Source organism: Dendrobium catenatum, unplaced genomic scaffold, assembly GCF_001605985.2.
Source record: "Dendrobium catenatum unplaced genomic scaffold, ASM160598v2 fragScaff_scaffold_348, whole genome shotgun sequence".
Lineage (NCBI taxonomy): Eukaryota > Viridiplantae > Streptophyta > Magnoliopsida > Asparagales > Orchidaceae > Dendrobium > Dendrobium catenatum.
In genome coordinates, this window is record NW_021318810.1 from 322,652 (window position 1) to 342,326 (window position 19,675).

The 19,675-nt window shown below is 37.6% G+C and overlaps 2 protein-coding genes across 2 annotated transcripts; one reads left to right on the forward strand and one right to left on the reverse strand.

Moving 5' to 3' along the window:
• The first annotated feature begins 875 nt into the window (after window positions 1-875).
• Window positions 876-5,381, forward strand: LOC110109874 (beta-amylase 3, chloroplastic). The gene is made up of 4 exons (XM_020841085.2): window positions 876-1,488; window positions 3,883-4,093; window positions 4,179-4,289; window positions 4,394-5,381. The coding sequence occupies exons 1-4, from the start codon at window positions 962-964 to the stop codon at window positions 5,183-5,185; spliced, it is 1,641 nt and encodes a 546-aa protein (XP_020696744.1). The 5' UTR covers window positions 876-961; the 3' UTR covers window positions 5,186-5,381.
• A 4,182-nt stretch (window positions 5,382-9,563) lies between these two features.
• LOC110109865 (probable serine/threonine-protein kinase PBL19) lies at window positions 9,564-16,281 on the reverse strand. Its single transcript, XM_020841077.2, has 4 exons — window positions 15,023-16,281; window positions 13,692-13,952; window positions 10,516-10,638; window positions 9,564-10,431 (listed from the first exon to the last, which is right to left on the reverse strand). The coding sequence occupies exons 1-4, from the start codon at window positions 15,398-15,400 to the stop codon at window positions 9,886-9,888; spliced, it is 1,308 nt and encodes a 435-aa protein (XP_020696736.1). The 5' UTR covers window positions 15,401-16,281; the 3' UTR covers window positions 9,564-9,885.
• Between the last annotated feature and the right edge of the window lie 3,394 nt (window positions 16,282-19,675).

Consider the following 19,675-nt stretch of genomic DNA (forward strand, 5'->3'; position numbering starts at 1 on the left):
TTTTTTTTTTTAAATATTGAATGAGGAAATAAAAAATTAATATATTTTGTTGGAAAGATTTTAAGTGTATTATATTCAAAATATAGCAATTTTAAACATTTGATAAGATGAAAAATAAATTTAAAGTATTTTTAGGAGGAATTTAAAATACACAATTTAGTTTATTTTAAAATTATATGATTAGACTGAATTTATTGTAATTGTTTTATTTAAAAAAATTTATTAGTTCAACTAAATGCAAAAAATAATCACCTCAAATTTAAATATAATATATTCAATGTATACCATATTTTGAATATTTTATTATGAATGTCTAATAATTTAATTATATTGTGTAATAACTGAATTATATTATTTAATATTTTAAATATATATTTAATAATTTAATTTATTTAAAGCTGACAAGCTGTGCGAAATTGTGGATATGTTTGAAAAAGATTAGTCCATTCAAATATTTTTTTTTTAATACTTACAACCAATGGCCCCATAGACAAAATTAAATCCAAAATTTTTGACAATACTTTTAAATTTTTTTATAAAGTAAAATAGCTGCCACCAACAATTATTTTCTTTCCCACATCTTCGGCCCCTCCTATTTTTTATCGCGAAACAACATGCACCGCAATTAACAGATAACAACGACCCAATCCCATGGAACCATGCCACGTGTGGAACATCCACATGTCAGCCTGTCATTAAAAACTTTTTTTGTTGCCTTTATTTATCCATTAAATAATATTAGAATTTTTCAAGCAAGCTGAGAACATCCGGTGGGAAAAGGCTATCCATATTGCTCTTCCTTCCACGCCAACAAGGCCCACTCATCCATTGTCTCTTTTCTATCCTCTTTTATCTTATAAATAAAACCCCCAACCTTGCTTCCCTTCGGCATCATACCTTCTTCATTCTTCTTCTCCTTTCTCTTCGAAAAAGTCTATAAAGAAAAATTAGAGCACCAGATATGGCTTTAACTTTCCGTTCTCCTACCTCCTTTCTATCCGGCGTCGACTCCGGCAAACCCCACAAGGCAGTCGATACTGATCTCCCGCCGATCTCGGTGGCCCTTGGATCGACCCGAGCGGGTCGGCGAGTTCGGGCTAAGGTTATCTCCGCTGAGGCGGTGGCGCCGGTGGAGCCGAGGACGGCGGAGAGGTTCCACAGGAACGGCGGGCCGTGTTCTGGCGCGCGTGGACCGGGTTGCGATAGGCGGGTTCCGGTTTATGTGATGCTGCCGTTGGATACGGTGGGGATGTGCGGCGGGCTGGCAAGGGCGCGGGCTTTGGGGGCGAGTATGATGGCGTTGAGGAGCGCCGGGGTGGAGGGGGTGATGGTGGATGTGTGGTGGGGGGTGGTGGAGCGGGCCGGGCCGGGAAGGTATGATTGGGAGGCGTATGGGGAGCTGGTGAGGATGGCAGAGAGGCATGGGCTTAAGTTGCAGATGGTCATGTCTTTCCATCAGTGCGGTGGGAATGTTGGAGACTCCTGCAAGTATGTATTTGAATTTCTTTTTCTCTCTCTCTCCTTCCCTCTCGTTCTGTCTCTGTGTCTCTCTTGAGCTCTTTATTGAGATTTATGTTCTTTCCAGAAACTAAAGCTTTTGGATAAAATTAGAAGGAAAAAAAAAACTAATTAGGTCAATTTTGATAGATAATTCTGAAGTTTTTGCTATATTTGGGGCTTGTCATAGTCAAAGATACGTAATGTTTCAGTGCCTGCATTATTTGCACCTTAGGCATGTGTATTGTTCGTTGCCGCATCTATACTTGGAAGGAATTTCCTTCTTTTTTTGTCCTTTTAATTTAATTGAATGAATGAAATTGCAATTAAGGCTCAATCGGTTGCGTGGTTATGAAAGGATGCTTTGAATTCAATGTTGATTCTTTATTACGTATAGATCTAACTTTATGGTTTTCAGAACATATTTTCTTACTTCAAGCAACCCCCTTTCTACGAAAGGTATGATCCTTTGTTTAAGAGGAAATTTTTTATCCAACGTAATCTAAATCAACTTCATGGAAGTCACAGCGGTAGATCTGTCCTGCTTTAACTACACAGTTTTGTCTCGCAAAATCAACTATTTTAGCTAGAGAAAATTGTAAGACAAATTGGCAAAACATAATAGCTTGCCTTGTAAAAATTGACCGATATGACTACTATAATACGAAATTGTTTCAAGACCGAAGGATTACAAGTGTATCCTTATTGAAAACTGACTAAAGGTATTATGAGCCAAATCTTTTCATAAGATGCTCAGCCAGTCCACTTCTAATTTCCTAGGCATCTGAGGACTCTGATTGCTACTGCTTACTCAGCCAGTCCACTTCTAATTTCTAATACAATTAGCTTACAAAAAGAACTAGTGTGGTGGTTGTTCATATGGATCTGAATAAAGGTACATATGAACTTTAACCACATGCCCTTACTTCCCTCGGTTATAGAGGAAATGAACCAAGCCTTACACCACCTGATGAGATCACAGGAATCCATTAAACAAAGCCTTTTCTCACTGGATAAAATTTGTGAACATGGATCTCGCTGTGAAAAGAGCTATGATAAGCAATTCTTTACAGAAATTAGAGAAAACAAACAAGTATTACCATGGTTTTGTTGATACTACTGCTAATGAAAATTGGCGGGATTAAGAGATGTCTATATGTAGGTTATATGTCAGTTTTTTTAGTTATTTTGTTTATGGTATGCGGAAGCGAGGAGATGACAGGAACTAGAAAAATGGGAAATATAATTTCTAACATTAGGATGAAATTAGAGAAATCAACCAAGAAAATTGAGTTCATTTCAGTTCTCATAGATTGTTCTGGACATGTTATTTTTCAGAGCCTATTTTACAAAGTCTTACATGGGGTCCTAGTTGTGTACCAATTGGGTACCCATGCTCTGTGCGGGCTGATTTCGCCCACCCATGATGACTTTTGGGATGTCATACCCGCCCATACCCAACCTCTTTCCATGTTTTTTTTACTCAGTCCACCACAGACTGATGTCCTTCAGGCTTTTTGTTGTTTGCTTTGACTAGAAACTTTCAAGCCGCATATTAGAATTTATCATGATCGCAGCACAATTAAGTACTACCCACTGCATAATGAGGACTACGGTAATATACGACATACATTGTAAATCGATTTATTCCCGATGTTGAGTGCCCATCCATAGTCACCCATGAGGCCATAGGCATGCCTATACCCACCCATACCCATTGGTTATGGGTGGGTGTGGGTATGAGTATCCAATGAAGGGCTCTGCTGTTTTGGTTAAAACGTAAGAAATGTCAAAATACTTGCATGTCCCACATGCATGACATATTTTATTGGGGAGTCTTTTCTTAGCTACCGCTGTAAATTCCTAGGAATTTTTTATTAGCTATTTTTATTCTAATATTGAAAGATTGAAATTGCAGTCACGAGGTATGAACCTTGGTTAAAGGTGAAAAATCGGCTGGTCATATATTAAGTTTTTTATAGTCACAACCCCCATTCTTCTGTCTTGCTTTTAAGGACTACTTTTTCTTACAAAAAAGTAACTGTTTTAGCTATTATAAGGCACAAATTGGCACAGAAGATCTATTGTCTTATAAAAATTAAGTGATTTGGTTATCATAATACAAAATTTATTGTTTTAAAGATAGAATGATGAGGGTTTATCCTCATCGAGATGAGATTTGACTTAAGCTATTCTGAATCAATATTTTTCCTGGTTAAAGGCTATAAATGCTTGGTACATCTGAGGAGTTCTCTATACCACACACATAACCACTACCCTACTATTACCATTCATAGTACATAAATAGTTTGTTCCTTGTGAACATGAACTCATTGATTTCATTCATCAAAACTGAAGCTAATTTTATATGAACATTCACTACAGCGTCCCCTTGCCTCCCTGGGTTATAGAAGAGATGAACCAAAATCCGGATATCATGTACACCGACCAGTCAGGCCGCAGGAACCCAGAGTACATTTCCCTTGGCTGTGACACACTACCTGTGCTCCGTGGCAGAACACCAATCCAGGTCTACTCAGAGTACATGCAGAGTTTCAGAGACAAGTTCAAGGATTACCTTGGCAATGTTATCGATGTAAGAAAATTTCCATTTCCTCAATCTCAACACAATCATTCCTTCTTGGCCATTAATTATTAAAAAAAAATTGAACCTTTGTCAGGAAATTCAAGTGGGGATGGGCCCTTGTGGTGAGCTCAGATACCCTTCCTATCCTGAGAGCAATGGCATATGGAAGTACCCTGGCATTGGAGAATTCCAGTGTTATGATAAGGTATATGTTCTCAACCACACACAAAACTCTATGCCTTGTATCTGGAAGATTGAAATATTACAATTTGTCAACAAATGTGTAACTCTATGCCTTGTATGTAGCAGTACATGATGGCTTCTCTGAAAGCCGCTGCCGCTGCTGCTGGACACGAAGAATGGGGGAGAAGTGGCCCTCATGATACTGGACACTATAAGCAGTTCCCTGAGGAAACTGGCTTCTTTCGGCGAGAAGGTACATGGAATACTGAATATGGCAATTTCTTCCTGGAATGGTACTCCAACAAGCTGCTGGAGCATGGAGATGACATCCTTGCTGCTGCAGAGGGGATCTTCCGAGGCTCCGGTGCTAAATTATCAGCTAAGGTTGCCGGCATTCACTGGCATTTTAAGACCCGCTCGCATGCCGCAGAGCTTACTGCTGGTTACTACAACACACGACATCACGATGGCTATCTCCCCATTGCAAGAATGCTGGCAAAGAGAGGTGCAGTGATGAACTTCACTTGTATGGAGATGAGAGATGACCAGCAGCCCGGGCACGCAAATTGCTCCCCGGAGTTGCTGGTTCGACAGGTGAAGGAGGCGGCGAAGGAAGCATCAGCAGAGCTTGCGGGTGAGAATGCGCTTGAGAGGTACGATGAGGCGGCGTTCTCTCAGGTGCTGGCGACCAGCGGGGCTGATGAGGGGATTGGATTAAGCGCATTCACCTACTTGCGGATGAACAAGAAACTCTTTGAAGGGGAGAATTGGCGCCATTTTGTAGCATTTGTGAAAGGCATGACAGAAGGTGGACGGAGTGTCTCACTCCCAAGGAGCGATTGGGGGCACTCTGATCTTTATGTTGGATCCGTTATTGGTGATAGGAAGAACAAGGATAAATTTGTTGCGGCATTGTAAGTGTATGTTTTGTACTTCTACGTATATATCAACATAGAATTGTAAGGTGTTAGGTGTAATAGCAGAAATTAAAAAAAAGAGAGGAAATATGTCTAATAAAGAGATTATGTCATGTATAATATAAGAGTGCTATTAAAGTGTTTCTTTAAGATACAGATTTGAACAATATATTTTTACAAGAAAAGCTTCAGAAACATTTTCTTAGTAACAGACATAAATTTACACTGGGACTAGTTATTTTTGAACTTCCATGTGAAATTTTCGCCTTTTTTATGTACAATCTAGCACCTTCTATTTGTTTGGAAGAACTCAACTCGAGGTCACTAGAGATGAAAACCCCATCATCTGGAGGGTGATATTTGCCGGTATGGTTGACAGCTGGTGGAGGCTTCGAACCCGTTGTCAGCCTAGCTTCATACATGGTTTTCCCTAAGCATTCTAAACCCCGATCAACGTCAAGGGTTGATGTAGCAGCAACTCAGTGCCTTGATCGACATCAAGGGCCAAATTTGGATCTGATACCATTCTGACGTAGGGAGATCATTCGAGGAAGCATTTCAAATAAAGTTCCTCAGAGCTAGAATACCAAAACAGTGAAAACACTGCTAAATCCTCAAAAATATATTCATTCTCCATTTCTTCTTTCAACTGATATATTTATAAGCTACTAAGGAAAAGTCTAGAGAAACCTAAAGAAATCAAGAATATTCTAGAATCCTATAACAAATTAATTAACATATGCCTAAGGAACAATTTAACTAAGATGTTCTGCATCACTTCTCAATACATCGATAAATATCCTTCCGTAAATTTTGGCCAATAAAAACCAGATTGTGGTAGAGCTGACATTTTCTCTATTCTAGCATGATCAACTAAGCCTAATATGTTTAAATATCAAATCAATTGAATGCAGAGTGAGGATTTGAGAATGTAAAATTGATTTTCTCTTGAAAAGGAACCACAGTGAATTGAGTAGTCTGCCCGACGAGTGTGTGTTGAGCATTGTTCTCAAATTTGGCCAAAGTCTTTACTCTCTGTTAAGTGTTTTGCCATAACATATCTAATTGATAATATCTACTCAAACAAGCAAGAGAAGACTAGCTCAATGGCTTAAGGCGTTGGCGATTTGGTTGCTAATCTTGACTTTGTGCGTGATATGAAACTAGGGGTGCAAACGAGTCGAGTCAAGTTCGAGTTAGGGGGTGTTCAAGTCGAGCTCTAATATCAAATACCAAGCTCGAGCTTGAACTCATGAGCTAGCAAGCCGAGCCTCATCAAGCTCGAACTCGAGCTCGCGGCTCGATAAGCTTGGCTCGCGAGCTCATAAACAAGTAGAGCTCGAGCCGGCTCGCGACCGGCTCAGCTCACTTACACCCCTATGAAACTCAATTTTTGGAGGAACAATGCCCACTATTTGTGCCTTCGGTTAAGATGTTTTTGTGAATTCCAGATATGGTGGGATTGATGAACACTAAATAAAATACATTCTTAGCAAAGAAAGCAATGTTCCCACTATTTGAGGTAATGGCGCATAGCTAATGTTCAAATGAGGTAATGACGCATAGCTCATGTTCATATGTAGATCAACATTAACGAGTAAAGCTTAACTTCTCACTAAAAATTCAATTGAACATCCCTTTTGAAACAAGACTATGCCGATTCCAATGGAGGTGTCTAACTCTGTTTACAAAGATATAATATTGACCATGGTTAATATTGGAGCGGAGCTGATTCTATTTAATTGAAGGTTGTTGGGGAAGATGAGCAGTGAACATCACAATAATGAAATAAACAAGAAAGTAAAAACAGCGGAAAAGTAAAGGGCATCTGGATTTAATGTAGAAAAATTTAAAATAGGGAAAAAAATCACGGAGAACACTTCACACAAAGAAACCCACTATAAAAATTGGGAGAAATAAGTGCATATATATTTATTCTCTCACTCTCTCATTGCTTCTCTTCGCACATGCACATTTCCCACTCTTGCGCTAACTAAAAAATTCAAGAAAAAGCCAAGTAAAATAACTCCAAGGGACACAACCCTTTAGAAAACAAAATAGAAAACCGTTCAGTCAGTCTTGCGGCACTGTAGCGCTAGTTTGAAGTGTTGCAGCGCTCAAGCCTCTGTCTTGAACCACTGTGGGATCATATCTAGGCTGCTGTGTTGCTCTGCTCTCTATTGTTAAGCACTGGGGAGCTTGGGAACAAAGCGACGGGGAGCTTGGGTACGCAATGCCGAGATTCTCGATTACGCAGCGCCGGGGAGCTTGGGTACGAAATGTCAGGGTATTTTATAGAAAAAAATTTCAGGCACAAAGCACCTGAAACCAAGCATAGGGTAAACCCCTCGCACCCCCTTTATACAATACAAGCTTTAAGGTCCGAGACAACAGAATAACCAGTTGATCAACATAATCAAATTGCATACATAACAATCTCCCACTTGAAATTGATTGCAATCGATCCTTCTCCTAATTTGTAACACCAATCATAGTACTTGTAGTGTGGCTCACCTCTACTCTCATCCACCATTAAGTTCAACTAAAGCAACACATATCTTCAATTTATCAACTGTCACCATCTTCGTCAATATGTCTGCAAGATTCTCGATCGTGTGTATCTTCTCCAAAGATAATTGACCATCTTTCAGAAGTGACATGATGAAATGATACCGAAGCTAGATGTGCTTTGTCCTGTCATGGAATCCAACATTCTTGCCTAGATGTATAGAACTCATAATGTCACAATGTAGCTTTTCATTCCTTTGCCCCTTGCCAAGTTCTGTCAAGAAACTTTGCAACCAAATCATCTTCTTGCTAGCCTCAGTGATAGCAATGTACTCAACTTTTGTGGTTGAAAGCGCAACAATCTTCTGTAACTTGAAAACCCAATTGACTGCAGTCTTTTCCAAAGTGAAGATATAATCTATTATGCTTCTCCTGCCATGAAGATCTCCAGCAAGATCAAAATCTACATAGCCTTGTAGATCAACCTCTGCACCACCAAAGCAAAGAGTTTTATCAACTGATCCTCTCAAGTATTTGAGAATCCACTTAACTGCCTCCCAATGAAGTTTGCCTGCGTTACTCATTGTTGCGTCCTGGAATATTCGCGGCGGCAGAGAAATGTAAGGTTTAACGTCTTAGCTTTGTACGAAGATCCAACACAAAATTAGATAAAAAATATGGTGTATCATTCATAAGAGACACCAGACTTTTTTATTTGGAAAACCCCTAAAAGGGGGGAAAACACGAGTCTGGCCCAGTTTGAATGAATCCACTAGTGTTTCCAATCAATTACAAATGAGACATTTCCTTGGTGGGAAGGCATTGGTTTGATGTGGCAAATATATATCATACAGAGTGCATTACATGTTGGAAATTGAAAAAATCAAAATTGATTTGTTCGTTTGGTCGGTAGGACCATAGTCGGCTGGCGACGACGCCCGCGATGGCAGTGACGAAGTTTAGAAAGATCGTAGTCGGGCGACAGTGGTTGGAAGGACTATATTTGACTGGTGATGAAGGTCAGAAAGACCTTTGTTTGGCAACAGAGGTCGAACGGACCGTAGTCGGTAGGCGATGAAGGTCAGAAAAAGCATTTTCAAGTGATGGAGGTCGGAATGACCGTACTCGGCGGGCGACAGAGATTGGAAAGGCCGTTGTTTTGCGACGGAGGTCGGAAGAACCATAGTAGGCAGGCGATAGTGATTAGAAAGATTGTTGTCTGACGACGGAGGTCAGAAGAATCATAGTTAGCGGGTGATAGTGATAAGAAGACCATTGTCTGGCAGCAGAGGTCAGAAGTACAGTTGTCTGGTGATGGAGGTCAAAAAGACCGCAGTTGGTAGGCGACTGTAGTCAGGTGATGAAGGTTGGAAAGACTATAGTCGGCAGGAAACAGAGGTTGGAAAGACCGTAGTCGGCGGGTGACGACGGTTGGAAAGACCTTTGTCGGGTGGAACTCCGACATTAGTTGGTGTCCGGACAAAAGTCCTATGTTAGTCGGTGGTCCAGTGTCAGTCTGTGGACAGGCGGAAGTCCGTCATCAGTCGGTGGATGGGAGGAAGTCCGGCGTCAATCGATGGCCGAGCAAAAGTTTGGCGATAGTGGATGGTCGGGCGGAAGTCCAGCGGTGGTCGAGGAGTCTGGGGGCAAGAGAACTTTAGTTTCACTTTTTTCCTTCTCTTTTTCACTTTAGTTTCACTTTTTCCTTTGTTGATCATCACCTTCTCTATTTCTCGTTCACAAACTCAATCGTTGCCTCCCTGCTTTTTCTCGCCTCACTCTCTCTATCTCTCACACATGAGATAACCTAAGCCACATTCAGAGCTTAAGGGCATGGTGTTTCCTTAATCGCGGAACAACGTCCGGGTTAGTTGAGCTGAAACAGTTCGACTATGCTTTATCGGGTTATTACACTTTTCACATTCCATGGATCCTCTTTCTGAGTCAACATATGAATGAAGATTTCTAGACCTCTGAAACAAAACTGTACCGTTGCAAAGAAATTTTAAAAAACCTAACAGAAACAGAAAAGTTACAAGCTTGAAGCTCCTCCTGCACTTAGTTTGCATCCATTTTGATCATACATTGAGATGAGACCATGAGCTCCCTATCATACATTTACATCTGGATGGAAACTTCTTTGTTTCTGTAAAAAAAAACAGCTTTCCGAATTCAAGTTCAGCTAACACACGACTATGATGGATTACTAGCTGCCGTTGACCCATACTTTCTCCTTCCCACCGCATTCGTGCTCTGTGCCAGTTTTGCCAAGTGAAGCATTCTTCTCCTCGCCGACAACAAATCCGTCCTCTGATACTCCGTTTTCTCACTCTCCAAATCGGCGGTCGCTTCCCCTTCAAAAGGTTCTTCCCGTACGTCTTCCTCTTTGAACTGCATTGCATGTTTCAGAATCTCCACCACCTCGCTCATCTTCGGTCGATTTCTCGCAAGTTTAGAGAGGCAGCTATCTGCTAGCTTTGCGACCGTCCTTGCTCCACTCATGGAGTACTTATTACTTAGTCTGGGATCCATTATAGTGCTAAACTTCTTGCTCTCAGGTGGAAATTGCTTCACCCAGTTAAGCAACTTCTGCTCATTTTTTGGGCGGTTTCGTTCCATCGATCGTCTTCCAGTGATAAGTTCATAGAGGACAACACCAAAGCTCCAAACATCGCTTTTGGCTGTGAGATGGCCAGTCTCTATATAATCAGGAGCTGCATATCCATGTGTACCCATCACCTATGGAGAATATCATATTTCTTCAGCTATAAAGAACTGAAACTTTATAAACTGGTAAGATGTTGACAGTATAACTTGACATACCGCAGTAGATACATGAGTGTCTTCTCCTGAAGGTCCTTCCCTTGCCAAACCAAAGTCTGACAATTTGGGTTTGAACTCCTCGTCTAATAGTATATTGGATGCCTTGAAATCACGATATATCACCTGCCACACCATGGAGAGCAGCAGAAGCAAATCTTAGTCATATGTACTGAAAGGAATAATAACATCAATTAACAACAGAATCACATAACGGATCTATAAAAATTCAAATTTGGAAATTTTTTATCTTATATTAAATAATTTTAGAACTTTGTTGTTATTAAAATGAACTTGATATTTTATACATAAAACCTATTTCAAGATACACAATAAAAAGTTATCATAAATGATGAACATATTTGAAAATACATTAAAAAATGTGGCTTTCTTACAGATCAAAGTTTTCTATTTCTTTTTTTTTTTTTTTTTCTATAACTTCTTTTTAAAGAGTGAAATATGGATGATAGCCAACCATATAATATATTTCTATCAACATTGTTGCGTCCTGGAATATTCGCGACGGTAGAGAAATATTTAGTTTAACGTCTTAGCATTGTACGAAGATCCAGCACACAAACAGATAAGTGAGAGGGTGTAGCATTCATAAGAGACACCAAAGGTTCTGCTGTGGTCCGGCGAGGTTCCTGTGATGATCCGGCGGTGGTCCTGCGAGGTTCCTGCGGTGGTCCGGCGATGGTCCGGCGAGGTTCCTGCGGTGGTCCGGCGAGGTTCCTGCGGTGGTCCGGCGGTGGTCCGGCAGCCGTCGAGGAGGAGCTTCTTCCTTCTCTTCTCTCCTTCTCTCTCTTGCTTGGGTCCCCTCTCATGAGAAATGAGGGCTCTATTTATAGATTTTCTGGAGTGGCATGGCCCGTAAATAGGCGTAAGATCAGGGGCGAATAGGGAGTGGTTGAATGGACGGTCGATATTGAATCCTACGATCGTGCACCGTTCATTGGACATTTGAAGGCCTTAGTGATGTCGGAATTCAATGATCTTGAGCTCGTTGGATTCGTCTCGTCGAGCCGTTCGATTCGAGTATAAGCTCATCAAAATCAGATACCGTTTGGTAACTCAAATTGCGGTTTGAACCTTCCAACAGCGCTTTGAACCCTTGATTCGGACTCATTTGGGCTCGGATTGGGTTGATCTTGGCGTCGTTGGGTTTGTATTTCCGAGACGCTCAGTTTGACTATAAGCTCGCTGAAATCGGAGTTCATATGCTCCCGAAATTAATTTTTGAAGTTTCCAACTAGCTTTTGCTTCGAGATTCGTGCTCGATCAAGATAATTTTGAGATGACGTATCAAACATATTTTTCTCTTGTTTGATGTAGGACCAAACATAAGAGTAAGACTCTCATGTGCTCTTAAGTAAGACCTTTAAGTAATTTCTAATTTATCATCAAAGTTTTTTGGTACAAAAAATTACACAGAATAATTATTCTAATGCCAATTCTTATATTCAACTCATTATTGGAAAATAAATTCCCTATAGAACATTCCAATGGAGATTGAATGATTGTAATTCTATCTTGTAAAGCGCAAACTGAGATATGCAGAATGACCTCATAGATCCATTTGCCCTCCTTGCTTTACTAGGATCAACACCTATACGAACTTAGGATCAATGAATTTTGGGATGCGTGTTGAGGGATAATATGAATATCTTAGTAGGTTTCAGTGCTCATATTTAACCCTAAACTTCAACGAGAGCAATTATCCAAAAGCAAATCTTTGGGCTGCTCTCTTTACAGTTAAGAAAAACTATTACAGCTACCTGCAAATGCATGACAGGTGAGTCCATCATCCCTTCTTGGAGTTGTTTGAAGAGAAGATTGTTAGAACTTAGGAGATGTTCTTGAGAGCTTCTTGAGCTCTTCTTGCAAGAGAGAGAGAAGGGAGGGGAGGAGAGAGAGAGAGACAGCAATTTGGAGGGAATACAACTAAATCTTTATTCAGATTTTTCTCCAAATATTACATCACATACAATATCTATTTATATAGATTTACATAGATGTGATAGCCTACAGGAACAACATAACCTAAAACTAAATCAATTCATAACAAATATATTTCTTGAGACAATGACTATAGGATTATAACATTGGCAAGTGGCATCAGTGAGTGTTTTGGCAAGCTTTATCTTAGTTTCATTATCTTTATGAGATATAATAATCTTGTTTGAGAATTTCTTTGCGGCTTCCACTTTCTTTGATTGTGAGAAGGGCTAGTGAGTGTTAATTCATTTTGTACACCATGTTTATTGTTTTTTTTTTTTTTTTTTGTTGAGAATAGAAAGGATTATCTCTCCACTCCCCTGCATGCAAGGTTAGTTGAAGCCAAACCATGTAAACCTAGGTGTCTCACTATCTCTATTTTGTGTGTTGTTTGATCTTTGTGTTTTACTTTGTGACACAAAAGGAAATCCTACTCATTCCTGGAGACATTTTTGCATTAAGTTTAGTGCTCTTGTTACAACACTAATCAAGGAAGGTGACTGTACATTAAAGATACAAAAAAAATACTTCTCCAGGTTCTCGAGTATGATATGTTGCAGGAAAATAATATGACATAACCAGCTCTCCTCAAGCTGATCAGTGAAAATACCTCAGGATTAAGCTGATAGATTTTGGTGAGAAAGGTTTACTTTGTTGAGTACATTGTTAGAGGAGAAACAATTAGTTAAATGGTTGATTCCAGTCACCAGAATTTTTAAGCATGCATGATTGAGAGAAAATATATCATTAGAACTATCAAAAAGTAATAAACTCTGGGTTTTCCCAACTATAAGTGCTATTTCTAGTCTTGAATAATTCTGAGACCATTGCTATAAATCTTTTTTTTTTAAATGTCATATAGTAAGTATACCGATATAACAAAGAATACATATCAAACAGATTTTGGCTGTTAGGCACATATTACAACTTCAAATCTGTCAGCTCAAATCAAACTCCAGAACAAGAATTACTATAACCTCTTAAAAAAAGCAAAAAAAAAGCATACATGCTGTAATGCTGTAATGAAGATTAATGATATATCTGATTATTGCCAACCATACTATAAACTAGCAACATTAAGTAGTGAAAGCATTCATCAGAACGGAATTTTAATATTAGAAACCATGGTATATCATTCAGGGGTATTATATTCTCAGGTTAAGAAGAGAGAGGTAACCTACCTGAACTTCCAATCCTTCATGCAGATATAACAGCCCTTCTGCCGCACTCAAAGCTATTTGCAGCCTAACCTTCCAGGGAACGGGAGGTAGGGATCTACTGAATAAATGATAATCTAAGCTCTTATTGGGCATAAATTCATAGACCAGCAGCCTTTGCGGCCCTCTTTCACCATCAACAGCACAGTATCCAATGAGTTTTACAAGATTTGGGTGATCAACAACTCCAAGAAACTGCACTTCTGCTAGCCATTGCTTATGTCCCTAAAGGAAAAAAACAAGAGGAAATTAGAAACTTAAAAGAAGTTAAAAAGGCTACTAGTAGTCACTCACTTTATAAATATCAAATCAAGCATTTTAAAATAGTTCAATTGTAAAGTGTATAGCACTAGAAATATCTGGTCACATCCGAAATATAATTTTGCTTCATGTTGCCTTTTTACTTTTATAGCATTTTCTACAACAATAGAAAATATACTTATAGGAGAGCTTAGCTGAGGGCTCATTACGAAACTTTTACCAATTATCAAATATACGAAATACAGGAGCATACAGCTCTGTTTCCCTGTTCCATTGCTTGGCTTGCGATTCTTTCTTACAGGTTCATCGGAGATCCAGCGACGGCATCAAATATGGTAGTTTCAGTAATGAAACTATGAAAGTGCAACTTGAATGAATCTGAAACAAATTGTTATAACTGTCGAATAAGCTGGAGCTAATATTGGTTTGCAGCATAAACCAAATTAAAATATTTACAATGTAGTTCTTTTTTTTTTTTTGTAATAAATTGTTTTAAAAGAAAAAGTTCAGCATTCTGAACTTGATTAGATAATCTACGATGAAAACTTAAAAATATATTTCCACTCAAATATCACAATCTTACCATGCATACCATATAGGGTCAACAGGAGACAAAAGTAATTTCTCTCATATCAGAAAAATGGGGCAAGCAAACTCTACTCTTCAAAGATATTGCCCCTTGAATGGTCCTGCTCCTTTTTTTTTTTCCTCTTCTAAATTGAAGAAATTATTCAAAAGCAATGTTTGGAAAGAAACCAAACACATAAGTAACTTTAAATAAAAAATATAACTTGCTAGAAATCTATTCAAGCAATCATCAACCTAGGAATATAACTTTTAATTTTTTTACTAAAATGTTATTTTAAGAAGCAATAAAAAAGCCATATCAAACGAAGCCTAAATTTCAAAGCATATTCTGAATCTTCATGCAACCAAATGAGACCTAATTTTCACCATCTCCATCAATTCAATTCAACAATTTTCTTCTTTTCAATTAAGTGCAAGACAAAAGAGAATTGAAGAGTGAATAATACCTGCAAACCATGCTGGTTGAGCATCTTAACAGCCACTGTAATCCTTTCTCCCATGCCATCTGCAGGCTTAATAAAACCTTTGTAAACACCGCCAAATCCTCCCTCTCCAATCTTTAACAACCTGTTGAAATCATTAGTTGCAGCCCTAAGCTCCTTGAGCTCAAAAACTCTCAAATTCTGTCCCCTCTCCTCATACAAAGAAGGAAGGCTCCGTGGCGATGCAGTAGAGCTCAAAGATTTACTTGTTGGAGCTGTGATAACTGAATCATCAGGTCTGGAAGCTTCTTTCTTTGAAGATGAAGAAGATGCCCTCGTTCCCTCAGGGGCATACTTCCATTTGTTTTTATTTATCCCCCTGAAGTAGAAAAAACAGCCCATTCTACTGAAAATAAAGGCGCGGTTTTGAAGGGATTACATGTAGATCGACATACCCGATTACCAGGATCTAACAACAAGCTAATGTTAAGGACTTAAAAGTTGGGAATTGCAACAAAGATGAGAAAAGTAGAGCTCGTAGAATGGAGGATCAAAGAAAATCAAAAGAGAAGCAGAGTGAAAGGGAAGAAAAAAAAGAAGAAGTTAATTAAGTAATAGAAACAAATAAACCGTAGAGACCATAGGCAAGTAAAAATATACAAATACAGGCATAGGATCCCTCCAGGTAAGCAGTCAAATCCACCTGTAAGGGAAAAAATGGAGATTTTTACAGATAATCAACAAAATATCAAAATACCAAATCGAAATAAGATAAAAATCCTAAAATTCTGGTGAAAATCGCCCGAACCGATGCAGAAAATCAGTTGGGTTTCTCGAGTAAAGAAGAGGAAAGGAAGAACAGAAGAAGCAACACAAATGAGGATGCAGAAGAAGAAGAAAGAAAGCAGAGCAGTTCTCTAAGCCAAAAACAGTCTAACTAAAGAATAGACCCAAAGCCCGCGAAGAAAAAAAAAAAGTAAGACAAGCTTTGAAAAGTTCATTCCACTCTCGCCTACTTCCTTCACCAGCCCAATTTGATCTATTCTCCGCACGCTTCCATAAAATCGCTCTCCCCCCGCTTCGCCGTCTAGATTAACAAATAATATAAAACAAAAGCAAAAATTTTGTCTTCCCCTTGCTGCCCTGTGTCATGTGAGATGTTACTTCCTTTTTGCTCCAGACTCGCGATATTCCAATGGGTGAGCAGGGAGGAAAGGACAGGAAGGCGCAATCCGAAGCCCAGCTTTTGCCATATATATACTAAAAGAAAGGTTTTTAGTTTTGACTACATTAAAAAAAAATGAAATTTGAAAGGGCAGCGCCTGGAAGCACAAAATGCACCAAAGAGATCATCCGATTCCCGTGAGAAGAAAATGACAGCTTTGTAGCTTGGTGAGGGACAATGACAAAAATAAATAAAAATATTGTAACGATGCAACATCATTTCGTGCAAATTTATGCGGATATCCCACAAATCAATACAATAATATATATTTAAACATCAAGTTTTATATAATTCGATTTTAATCATATCTAGAAATAGTCGTATACACTTAGAAAATAAAATTCATAATCATAATATATAATTAAGAGCACTCATAATATTTTTCTAATTTTTTAGGAAAAAAAATCCTAAGCATCTCACAAAAAAATTACTTCGCATAAAAATATTCTTTTTTGACGTATGCTTCATCTAAGGCTTCAATCCTCCCTTAAAATTATAGGTTTAGAGAAAATTAATCTCAATATTCAATGTTTATCTATTTTTTTAAAACAAAAAACAAATTTTATTCAACCATAAAAGAAGTACAACATCGAAAGACCAACAGCCAGCGTGACAAAATAGGTTTGGATGTTTATCTATATTAACAAATTATATCTTAAAATAGGTTTGAATAATTTTTTGATTGAAGTTCGGACAAACATTGAATGATGAGATTAATTTTCAATTTAAATAAGGGTATCAATAAATGATTTAATCCAACAATCTATCCGAACACAAGTCAAAAAGTATGGGTTCAAGTTGCCGCAATTACACAACTCTCCTTGGCCTATTGGTTGAGAGATTAGGCTTCCAACCAAGAGGTCCAAGGTTCGAGTCTATGTGTATGCGTTGTGTGTGTGAGTTTGCCTTAATTGGCCTAAATGTCCCAAAAAAAAAGTTGCCGCAATTATTATTTAGGTTGGTTTCAGTTTTGATATCTTGATAATTTTATTTTTTCAAGCCAAATTTAGATTAGCCCAATAACTTGAAATTAATTCAATTAGTATACGGATTTGAATTAAATTAGTTGGGCACTGATTAAAAAAGTTATTTTTAATTTTAGCGTATCAAATTTGAGCTAAATGAGTCTTGTTGGTTAAAAAAGAACTATCTATATAATAAATCAGTTGACAGGTCAGCTTCGAGTATAGTCAAATTCAATTCAAATTATTTTTACCCTCATGCTAAACATAAGGGAAAAATAATAAATCAGCCAACAGGTCTTCTTTGTGAGTGTGCGTCCACGGCCGACGTTTCAGTAATCCGCATTTGATACTCATCGGCCGTCCACAATCGCAGGCATCCAGTGTGTTTGTAGCATGCAAAAGCGTCTTTTTCGATTCTTTCTCGACATATCTGGTGAACCTCTTCTTCAATTCTCATCTATCTCATTTTAATGGCCATTTTCAGTGATTGTGAGTTTGTTAACTTTTTTTAATTTTCAAGTCAAAGAATTTCCTTGGAGGCTATCTGATGCGTGAGAAAAAATCATATCGAAAAATCTAAAATTTTTATGATTGGTGAAAAGGCACACTATCATAGTTTATGCAAGTTTTGAACAATTTTTTAGTGGAATTGTGGAAACTTTGAAATTTTCCAAAGAAGTTTGATGAATTATGGTAGATACTATTAGAAAACATTTTCATTAGTAGAAGGGTTAAGTATGGGTGGTGTTATTACTTTTGGTTTTGAGTGAAGGTAGAGGATTTAAGTATGGGTAGAAGATAGGGATGAGCATTCAGTAATTAGCCTCACACAACTGCGTTGATTAAAGCAATAGTTGGTCTCAATTTTTCAATATTTTAGATTTCGTTTGGGATTATTTTCTTACTATGTATTAAAATAATTTTTTAGTACAAAAATTAAAATTTTTGTACTAAAAAGTTGCTTTAAGAAGCAATAAAAAAACCTTCCCAAACGAAGCCTTAATCTATAAGTTAGAAGTTTAGTGTTCAATGAGTTTTAACAATTAAGATGACAAATATCAATTTTATAATGCCAGATTATTTCATGGTCTTTCGATTTGAATGAGAATCTTGGTGAAAACATTCAAAATGCACTTCGGACATTGAAGCGTTTTTGTGATGTTAGTATATTGTTGTGAGAACGATTGTATATAATTGTACATGCAATGCGTAAGATTAGTCCTTAATTTCTTATGATTTCTTGATTAATGGGTTACCTTCATTGGTCTTAAATTTCTTCTAGGAAATGATAAAAAGTACGTTATTTAAAGCAGAAAGAACGAGTTGAGTTTGATATTACCAATCTCCCAATTGATTCAGGTCTTCGACCTACAATTTGGAGTTACGATATAATTGATAGAGACAAAATTCGAAGAGCTTATCTTTTGAAATGACCTCATCTCCCAAATATAAACTGAAAATATTGCACGTAGATTTAACCCAAAATGATTTGACGAATATTCTGATTGTTAGAGTATAATGTTCAAAAAGACACCGCTTTTTGTCTTTACTATTACCTATTCAAATTCCAAGAAAATTTATTAACGGCAAAGCCGGTGGAGACTGATTTAATTTTGTCAGTTGTCACTGCTATAGTTGAGATAGCATTTCTGAAATGAAAATTTGTAAACATCGACTACATAGTAAAATGAGTGATGATTGGTTCAACGATTGTCTAGTATCATATATTGAGAAAAAAATATTTGACTTAGTATCAAATGAAGTTGTAATGTAACATTATCATAAAATATAAAAATATAAAATAGAATGCAAAGTTTATAATTTTGTTATTTTATAATTATAATGCAATATAAGAATTTGTTTTTAATTTTGTATTATATATATTATTATTTTTTTATATTAAAAGTGATGTTATGAAATTTTTTCATCTCTACCTCTTCCATGTGTCTGTAAGAATTTTGTATGCATGTGAATAGGGGTGTCAATTTTTGACACGACACGAAAACCCGACCCGGACCCGACCCGGACCCGCCGGGTTGGACCCGACCCGATTTCAAAACGGGTCTAGTTCGGGTTCCAGAAATCGACCCGTTTCAAAAAATGGGTCGGGTTCGGGTTCGGGTTCGGGTTGTCAATTTTTGTATTATAAAACTGATTTAAGAAGCAGTAAGAAAGTCATTTCAAATAAAGCCTTAATTGTTTCCAAAATTGACTTTCCAATAAAAAAATTTTTAGTTCAAAAAAATTTGTACGAGAAAATTACTTTCTAAACCAAATGTCGTGTACAAACATTTTTAGTTCATAAAATTTTTATATTAGAAGACTACTTAAAAAATAATAAAGAAAATTATCTCAAACAAAACTTAAATTCATAGGAGCTTAAACTATTAAAATTGAAACCCAAAGAACTATAAATTGGCTTGGCCCTAATTGGGGAATTTTTATTGCGTCCTCCCACCTGACGTAGAGATACGTCCTCCCATAGCT

What these genes read in the sequence shown, in the direction of transcription:
- LOC110109874 (XM_020841085.2), top strand. Translation starts at nt 962, where the DNA reads ATGGCTTTAACTTTCCGTTCTCCTACCTCCTTTCTATCCGGCGTCGAC. An exon ending in AATGTTGGAGACTCCTGCAA is followed by an intron (nt 1,489 to 3,882) that starts GTATGTATTTGA and finishes CATTCACTACAG; the next exon opens with CGTCCCCTTGCCTCCCTGGG. An exon ending in AATTCCAGTGTTATGATAAG is followed by an intron (nt 4,290 to 4,393) that starts GTATATGTTCTC and finishes TGTATGTAGCAG; the next exon opens with TACATGATGGCTTCTCTGAA.
- LOC110109865 (XM_020841077.2), bottom strand. Translation starts at nt 15,400, where the DNA reads ATGGGCTGTTTTTTCTACTTCAGGGGGATAAATAAAAACAAATGGAAG. An exon ending in TCAACCAGCATGGTTTGCAG is followed by an intron (nt 13,953 to 15,022) that starts GTATTATTCACT and finishes TTTTTCCTTTAG; the next exon opens with GGACATAAGCAATGGCTAGC. An exon ending in ATGAAGGATTGGAAGTTCAG is followed by an intron (nt 10,639 to 13,691) that starts GTAGGTTACCTC and finishes ATGGTGTGGCAG; the next exon opens with GTGATATATCGTGATTTCAA.